The sequence below is a fragment of the Convolutriloba macropyga genome, chromosome 14 (assembly GCF_964194025.1).
Source record: "Convolutriloba macropyga chromosome 14, txConMacr16.3, whole genome shotgun sequence".
NCBI classification, from domain to species: Eukaryota; Metazoa; Xenacoelomorpha; order Acoela; family Convolutidae; genus Convolutriloba; species Convolutriloba macropyga.
The window spans coordinates 23,805,296-23,814,933 of record NC_134481.1 but is presented as its reverse complement, the minus strand read 5'-3'; the positions used below and the strand labels follow the sequence as shown (position 1 = coordinate 23,814,933).

At 36.6% G+C, this 9,638-nt stretch overlaps 3 protein-coding genes across 3 annotated transcripts in view; 2 read left to right on the top strand and 1 right to left on the bottom strand.

Annotated features, from left to right (window-relative positions):
- Positions 1–9,638, top strand: part of LOC142353713 (importin-8-like) — a 371,797-nt gene that overhangs the window by 304,777 nt on the left and 57,382 nt on the right. The window lies entirely within an intron of this gene.
- On the bottom strand, positions 69–915 carry LOC142353225 (signal peptidase complex subunit 1-like). The gene has a single exon (XM_075405453.1). It carries the CDS (start codon positions 884–886, stop codon positions 575–577), a length of 312 nt encoding a protein of 103 aa, XP_075261568.1. The 5' UTR covers positions 887–915; the 3' UTR covers positions 69–574.
- On the top strand, positions 1,644–6,611 carry LOC142353224 (fumarylacetoacetase-like). The gene is made up of 2 exons (XM_075405452.1): positions 1,644–2,448; positions 5,358–6,611. Exons 1-2 carry the CDS (start codon positions 2,070–2,072, stop codon positions 6,242–6,244), a joined length of 1,266 nt encoding a protein of 421 aa, XP_075261567.1. The 5' UTR covers positions 1,644–2,069; the 3' UTR covers positions 6,245–6,611.

The window sequence follows — 9,638 nt, the reverse complement described above, 5'->3', positions numbered from 1 at the left end:
CTGCTCTAACTGCGCACAAACTAATATTTTTAAAACCTGTTGCTTCGAACCTCAACACTAAATGAGAAACAGATCCAACATATCTAAATAGGATAAAATTAACATCAACAACGATAAAATAAACAAACGATAATTTTTGAAATTACATTGCTATATTAAATATAGTTAAAGCACGTTCCATTAACCAAAACTAACGACAGTAAATGAAAACTTCGCCTAATGATTAATTGGCGGAGGGAAAAAACCCACGAAACCTACCCTACCTATTCATTTTAACAAACAAAATCATAGTTATCTATATAGCACACGATCCTAATAATTCTTAAGAACAGCAGCTTTCGAGTGCAAGAAAGTTTTTTTAAATCCCTTTCTAGAAAGATTCAACGAATATCGTTAATGGCTTTTTCGGGGTGGTTACATTTTAATGAATATGTTGATAGCAACCCAATACCATAGCTTGTCAACGCTTTACACGGTACGAACTTAGGAAAGTTCAACATCTGCAGTTTATAGCAAATTCTTAGATAATAATTACTCAAACGATGAGGGCATTTTAACTGCTGTTTGTTTTCGTTTACAAGTCTTTCTTAGTCTTTTGTTTCTTCTTGCTCGGTGTAGAATCGACGGCAATTTGCTTTGGTTGCCATTTGAGAGGGTCCCGTCTGAACCAAGGCCACGGAGGCAACGTCACCAGAGCACTCACAACGAAGGCCGCTAGCACCGAGTAGACTGTAATCGAGAACCTTTGCAGCATGTAGCCCCACACAAAGCCGAATATGGCAAAGACAACGTGAATAATTTGAAACCATCGCTCGGCTTTTTTCTGTCCCTTGAAATCGTGGAATGTGTCTACTTTTGGGGATATGAGGGCTAGTAAATCTCCCATTTGCACGATCTGAAAATTTCAACCGAAAGGTAATCCCTGCTTAAGCACTGGATATTGACATTTTATAACAAGAACAAATTTGTGAAGCTTAACTATTTAGTTGTACTATTTTCAAATCCGGATTAGTGAGCTGTTTAGTAACAATGATTTGAAAACCCGATTATGAGTCGCACACAACCAACCACTATAGGAAAAATGCATCAGACGGATTAAAAACAATTTTTTTTACTGAATTTAATTTTTTGAAAACTATTCTAAGTTATCGAATGAATCTATAGCCAGTACTTGAATAAATGAAATACAGAAAGAAAAAAAATCGGTTATTCATTAATCTAGTACACAAGAACGAAAAAGGGGGCGTATCTCAGAGAGCACAAAAATCGTTAAGATCAATCAATAAAATCAAAGATCTTAAGTACTAGGTGGTAATTGTTCGCAAGGAAGAAAAACAATACATTACTACACATTTATCCTGCCAACAAATTTTTGTGTAATTCTGAGAGAACATTGAAAAACAAGACTATCTACAACGATCATTGTATCTTAAAATTCATATTATACCTTTAAGATTAAAAATATTTCACTCAAAATATTTCAAAATAACTCGACGGGTGGGCAGAAGAAAACTTCAGTCGATCAAAAAAGGTTAAAATTTTTTTAACCGAAACTAAGAAAAGAGAACAAACACTTTTTCAGTAGCTATCTAAAACCCAATTTGTTATCTCAACGCCATTCTTTATCCCAATTCAACACCAGAATTTAAAGATACGGGAGGTTTCGGAAGAGAGATCTGGGGTAACACCGTGAGGGGTTAAAACATGATAAAATGTAGGAGGTTAAACGAATCGGGGCTAGAAGTAGAACACTAGAGAGTTGGTTCAAATAACAATTGTAAATCTGTCTATTTGACCTTACCGTTTATTTGCCATCTGAGTCACTTGTACACCAATTCAAATATTGGCTCCATCAAGTCATGGTCAATTCTGCTTGAACTGATAGATTATATAATGATTTATTTCTATCAAAATGACAGTCATAGCTCATTTAGTGAAGTTACGTTAATTAAGTTCCATTATCTTAATCTTTCAAACACACCGCCAGCAACGAAGTCAACGCCTTCTTTAAATTCATTCCACTTAAACTAACGCCTTTTGAAAGCTGACCAAGTCGACATTGGATAGCGATGTCTGAAATATTCATCGATATTGACTCCGACTCCGATTTTACAATACATAATATCCCATTTGGGGTATTTTCCTCGGAAAAGTATTCGAAGCCAAAATCAATTTGCAGTGCTATTGGCTCTTTTGTAATCGATCTGCGAGAACTCTCCGAGTACTTTCAAGAGGAGGAGTTGCTTCAAAACAAAAAAGTGTTCAAGTCCGATGTCTTAAACAAATTCATGGCTTGTGGAAGACCAATGTGGAGGAAAACAAGATCGGAAGTCCAAAGATTGTTGAAGAAAGGATCAGATATTGACAACGATGAAGCAAGATCCAAAATTTTGGTTCCCATTGTTGAGGCTGAAATGCATTTGCCAGCAAATATTGGCGATTATACAGGTAATTGGTCAGCACTAAAAAACTAAAAACAAACTGAAAAACCCGTGTTTTTTTATTTTTCTGAACTCTGCAATTTGTAAAATTCAACATTGATTTACCAAATGCAACCCTAAGCTCCAGTAAACTATCTTGTCAGTGATTTCCCTTTTCAACATGAATTTACACCTACAAAGCAGAAATCGTACTGAAGTAGAGTCGGGGGTCTACAAAACTCCAAGAACTGCTTTTTATGCATGAATTCGACTCTCCTCAGTAGTTTCGGCCAATCACACACTAGCAAGACTCTTGGTGGGATTGCGATTCATTTCCCCGGTTGTTTTCTAGTTTATCCAATTTCTCACGGCGAAAAGTTACGAAATTCATCTTTCAGATGTAAAATAAAGAGCAAAACGAAATCCATGAAAAAGATCAACAGATTAATATAATTATTCATACATACTTTGAGAGTAATTAGAACGAGCAATAAACTTTTCTTCAAAATTAACTTCAACAAAACGATATTACCATATCTATCCAAAATAAAAATCATAAAAACAATTCATTAAAAAAGCAAAGAGAAAACATAACTGGCAGATTGCCAGAAAATAGTCGCAATAGATCTGCAGTCTCAAAAAGATAGTAAAAAAATCAGACCAAAAAATCCTTTTTATTTAATGCTGAGCTGTATTTTTTATCAATAATTGGTTTATCCTAACGCTACTTTTATTCACTGCTCTCAAATAACCTTCAATTAGAGTGACACACACTCGTTTGACCTTATCTCTTTGAATTAAAGTGAAGAAAAGTCAATTTTGAGCGAGGAGTCATTTTTGAGAGTGAGGTAAGTCACGTGTGACCGAAAAACTTTTTCGCACCAATGAACAAAAAACTCGCTTTAATGAGAGTGAAAAATGACGACACGCATGCACTTAGTTGAAATTGCATGAACGAATGAATAAAAAGCAGATTTGAAGTGGTGGTAACAAAAATCTTGACGAAATAAAAAACATAGCAGGACAAGTCCTGACGTACAATTCAAAAAATTTTCATTGACTTAACAAACAACTAGACCTAGAACGGACAGTGGGTGAATTGGGAAAACCATTTCTAAAAAAATCAGATGAAAAAAAAACAAAAAAAACAGAAAATCAATGTCAAAATGCTGCTAGGGAGAACAAAAAACCACTAGTGAGATATGTAATTTTGATTCTAACAAAAAACTAGGTCCAGAATGAGCTGTAAATGGATTGGGAAAACCATTCAGAAAAAAATCCGATCCAAAAAATCGAAAAAACAGTAAAAATCAGAGTGAAATTGCCGCATGTGAACAAAAAACCACTACAGAGAAATCGAACTTTTGTTCAAACACTGTTTTCTCACTCTACTTTAAAATTAGAGCGAAAAAAATCCACGCCGCAAAACCACTCCCTTTTTCGCTCCATTTCCTGTTTCGGCGTGACCAAAATCACCACTCCAATTTGACTTCAAAAATCATGAAAATGTGTGAACAGATCTTAAAAAAAAGACAGCGCCCCAATACAATTCAAATTCTTTGAATTTTAAAAATATAGCAGGACAAGTCCTGACGTACAATTCAAAGAATTTTCAATGACCAAACAATAACTAGACCTAAAACAGACTATGAGTAAATTGGAAAACCATTTAAAAAAAACACAGATCGAAAAAATTAAAAACACACAATCAATGTCAAAATGCCGCATGTGAACAAAAACCACTAGCGAGAAACGGAAACTTGGCTTGAGCAAAAAACTGTCTAGAATGAACTACGAATGGATTGGGAAAACCATTAAGAAAAAAATGCTACCCGAAAAATCAAAAAAACAGTAAAAATGAAAGTGAAATTGCCGCATGTGAACAAAAAATCACTAGCGAGAAAGCGGATTTTTGTTCAAACACCGTTTTCTCACTCTACTTTAATATTAGAGCGCAAAAACTTCACGCCACAAAACCACTCGTTTTTTCGCTCCAATTCTGTTTTGGCATGACCAAAATCAGTACTCCAATTTGACTTCAAAAATCAAGAAAATGTGTGAACAGATCTTAAAAACAGACAGCGCCCCAATACAATTCAAATTCTGTGAACCGTAAAAACAAGAGAAGGCCAATAATAGCCTCAGCTATCGCTTCGCGGCTATAAAAAATGAAACACGAGACAGACTATTCAAAAAGTTGGCTAACAGTCTGTTTTTGCCTACATGCGCTTTGTATAAAAAATTATGTACAAATAAGCGTCTTTACAGATAGTTTTAGTAGAAAAATAAAATTAGGGAAAAAAATATGACAAAGAAAAATCTCAATATCTCCAAAAAGCTTAACGAAAGTCAATTGGCCAGGTGTAACATGTCCTGACAAAACAGTCCCAACTTGCAAAATATTCCCAAACAAAAGAGTCTCAGACAAAATGCTCCAAGAAGAGCAGACAAAATTGCGCCAGACAAAATAGTCCAAGAAAAGCAGACAAAAAAGACCCAGACAAAATAGTCCCGCATAAATATCGGAACAACTGTAAATTTAACCTACAAACAATTAAGAAAGATAATCTATGAGTTAAGCTTCTGAATCTTTTTTTTGGAAGGATTAGGAACAGGGTGATGTTTGTTTTAGTCGCCAGCTAATTTCTTTGACAGAAAATACTGCATACTGTGAGAAGCATTAGATCTCCTGCCATTTTTACTGCAGATACGCTTGAGATCAATTGGCAATCAATAGATATAGTTTCAGCATTGTTTCGGCAATTTAATTTAGAGGGGGTGTAGCTTAAGGTTACAAGCAACTCCAGAAAGGGTTCAAGCCCGCGACCTCCCTGGTGGCAGTCACGCCTTATAACCACTTAGCTATACCGTCTTCTTCAATTAGGCTAACACACTTCAATTAGGCTAAAATTCTTGGACCAAATAAAAATATTTTAGATTTCTATTCATCAAAACAACACGCAACGAACGTCGGAACTTTATTCCGAGGAAAAGAAAATGCTCTACTTCCCAATTGGGTTCAGCTACCAGTAGGATATCATGGACGGGCATCTTCGGTAGTGGTGTCAGGCACCCCAATTAGGAGGCCCAACGGTCAAATGGTATCTCCCGCCAATCCTACAACCCCGGCATTTGGGCCATGTAAGCTTATGGATTTCGAACTAGAGATGGCATGTTTCATTGGCGGTCCAGGAAACAATCTGGGAGAGCCAATACCTATTGACAATGCACAAGACTGCGTTTTTGGCTTAACACTTATGAACGATTGGAGTGCTCGAGACATTCAAAAATGGGAGTATGTACCTTTAGGTCCCTTTTTAGGCAAATCTCTTGGAACTACCATATCTCCTTGGATAATAACAATCGAGGCTTTAGAAGCGTTTAAAGTGCCAAATGTAGAACAAGACCCAAAGCCACTGCCATATTTACAGCATGAAGATGATTTTAACTTCGATATAGCATTAGATATCCTCATTCAACCCGAAAACTCTAAACAGATGGGTCATGTATCCCATTCAAATTTTAAATACCTTTACTGGACCTTGAAACAGCAAATTGCTCATCACACAAGCAACGGTTGTAACTTAAGACCGGGCGATTTGATTGCCAGTGGAACAATTTCGGGAGATTCGGAAACCAGTTACGGCAGCATGCTGGAACTTTCTTGGAGAGGTACGAAGGAAGTTCATCTGGGCGCATCTGGGATAACAAGGAAGTTCCTGAATGATGGTGACGAAGTTATCATAAAAGGGGCGTGTTTCCAAGGTGATCTTCGGATATTAGGTTTTGGCGACTGTCGAGGGAAAATTTTGCCATCAAAATAAATGAAACGTCTAAAAAATAAAGCCAAATACGCCACAAGAAAACTCCATCGCTGCTGCAGTAGTAGAAGGGAATCTTTGTAACGTTTTGAATAAAGATTAGCAATCTCATAAAAATAATCTCTAAGATGGCCTTCTTTCTCAGTACTGTCTCATCTCACAAAAATTCTTCATTTTTGACATCCCAAAAGTTTCTTCCATTGGCAAAGTGTCTTAAAAAAATTCTAACAATTAGATGTGAGATAGGAGCTGGACCATTATTTCATCTCTCTTGATTGCTATTGTACGTACTCCATTCCATGTTCTATCCATTTAGAACATAGTTATGAGTTTTTATGACAACGATGAATTCAAGTTCTTCCACTCTTTGTTTATGTGTCGATCTTTTCCGGGATGTTGACCGGCTGTGCATTCGCGATCTTGACCTCTCAGTACGTTCTGCCCCCCCCCCCTCCCCCCGAAGTTACAGAGCATGTACCATTACTCAGTGAATCATTTTGAATAAAACAAAGCAAGTGCGTCTGTGGGCTGCAAATAACATGCACCCACGGCCTTCCAATTTAACACAACTATCAAGCAAAAAAACTTGAGAGAAATCTACTGAAATTTCTCCCAAACAAAGTATGACTTCAACAAATGTACATGGAGAACCTTATGTAAATGTGCAACCCACTAACGAAACAAGATTATTTGCTAAAAGGACTAAGTCAATGATATTGTTGTTGTGGTTCTTGGGGATTTACAGCTGTGCACAAGGGTTTAAAGTCCGTCATCAAATTAAAATAATGCCCAATAATTTCCACAGTTTGGACAATTGCAGAACAATTTCCAAGTGCAAATATTTCGTTCAGAAAATTTCTCGAAAACTTGCACATTGTACGTAATATTCTGTTTTTGTAGCAGGATGACTCGATCAAGACACTTGTAAAATACAATATGAATTATAGATCGTAAGTTGAGTCATAGATAATCAAAGATACATCAAGTAATCAAACATACGGCAGACTATGACAAGATCTGAAATGGAACATAAGACATTAGCAACTTATCACAGTCTATCAAACATATATAACATCAGTCTATAACATCTCCCTTCCAAGTTTTGATCTCATCGATAGCGAAGTGGTTTGCGTACAATCCTTCCTCGACGGGTTCTGGTTCCTCCAGGAATAAGTGTAGTGACTTGTGGTGATTGTATTAATTCACTATCAGTGTTATTTTGACTAACTGGTGGTATATTGGATGGTGGTGAGACGATCTGTGAATCATGTGTATCAGTTGATTGTTGGCATTCACTATTAACAACAACACTATCTCTCCTCCCTCCGGGAATATTGTCGCTAATTGCATTATTATCTTCCTCAAAGTGTCTCACATCTGGTTGTATTGGTAGCTTACCACTGGATTTTCTCAAAGACTTTTGATTTCGTCGATACAGATCTCCTGCGGAATCAGTTTGTACAGATCTTGGAGCTACCACATTCTTAACAACTCCCTGTTTGTCATAACATTTAGTCGATTCATTGTAGATATTGACTTTATCACCAGGCTGAAATTTTGATTTCACAAAATTATCTGCACTATTTGAAACGAGTCGATCTAGATACAGTTCCTCGCTAAATTTTGGTAATCTAGTACGAATATTTCGGCGTAAAAATATTTGTGCAGGTGATTCTCCCGATGATAACGGAGCAGATCGAAACGATAGAAGACCAAGATACGGATCTTCGTTTGCCGCTGAACATTTCTTCAAAATGTTCTTGACAGTCTGAATACTGCGTTCTGCCATACCATTGCTCTGAGGGTAACGAGGTGAAGATGTCATTAATGTCACTCCCCATTCCTTGTAAAAATTCTTCATTTCAAAACTAACCAAGGTTGGTTCATTATCACTAACGATTACAAGAGGAATGCCATATCTAGCAAATAAAGCTTTCAGAGCCACAAAAATTGCCTTGGAATCCTTGCCTTGAAGTCTAACTACTTCTGGAATTCCTGATGCATAATCTGCCGCTAACAAATAATCATGACCATTCCAATAAAATAAATCGATTCCAACTTTCATCCATGGCTCTTCCGGTCTTTCATGAGGAAGCAAAGGTTCACGATTTGCTTTGCGTTGGTATGCCTGACATGCAGGAAAAGCTTCAACTAAATGACGAATTTGACTGTTGATGCCTGGCCAGTAAACCTGTCCACGAGCCCTTTCCAAGCATTTCGTTTGACCTAAATGTCCATCATGAATCTTGTCTAGTACTAGTTTTCTCATTGATTTTGGAATAACTAGCGCTTCTCTATAAAGCAATAATTCACCAGATATGCTTAGATTATTTCGTAAATTCCAAAAAGGTTTAGTAATTGGATCACATTTGGACGCCTCGGGCCATCCATTCTGAACATAATTTTTCACAGTTTCAATTTGTTCATCTTCACGAGACATTTGAATAACTTCATTTAATTTTGCAGATGAAAATGGTTTGGAAACTACAACAGATAGAACTTGCCGTTCTAAACCATTGAGTGTAACGGTGCGAGATACATCATCTCCGATGCCACTACGAGAAAGAACATCAGCTATAACGTTGCTTTGTCCCGAGATGTGTGATAATTCAAAATCAAATTTCAAAAGTTTGAGTCGCATTAGTTGCAATCTCGGACTCAATTCATGAATGTCCTTTCGTTGTATTCCAAGTAAAGGTTTATGATCAGTTTCCACTGAGAAATGAACACCCCATAAATACACACGAAGTCGATATAAAGCAAACGTAACTGCTAATAACTCCAATTCAATAATAGCCCATCTAGTTTCTGCTGAGGTCAACTTTCTTGACACGTATTTTACAGGTTGCCAAATATCGCCGTGTTCCTGCATAAGAACAGCCCCAATGCCTATTCGACTTGCATCAGTAATAATTTTAATTGGTAATTGAGGATCATAATGTCGTAATACTGGTTTTGTTGTTAGATAAGCTTTGATTCTATCAACAGCCTGACAACAGTTTTCATCAAAGATAAACGGAACGTCAGATCGCAATAAATTGTAAAGAGGTGCAAGCTCTCCAGTAATATTGGGTACAAAATCCTTCCAGAAATTCGCCATACCAATGAAATTTTTCAAAGTAGTAGAATTTGTAGGATATGGTAATTTAATAATTGCGTCTATTTTCGCATCTTCCGGTTGAATTCCATTGGATGATAACTTGTAACCCAAGAATGTAAATTCACTAACACCAAACACGCATTTATCCCGATTAAGTGTTAAGTTGTGCTCACGAATTCTAGACAATATTTGATCAATGTGATCATAATGCTCCGCTTTCGATTTAGAGTAGACTAGAATATCATCGACATTGACTTTGATGAACGGTAACCCTTCAGTAACATGTGATATCCAACG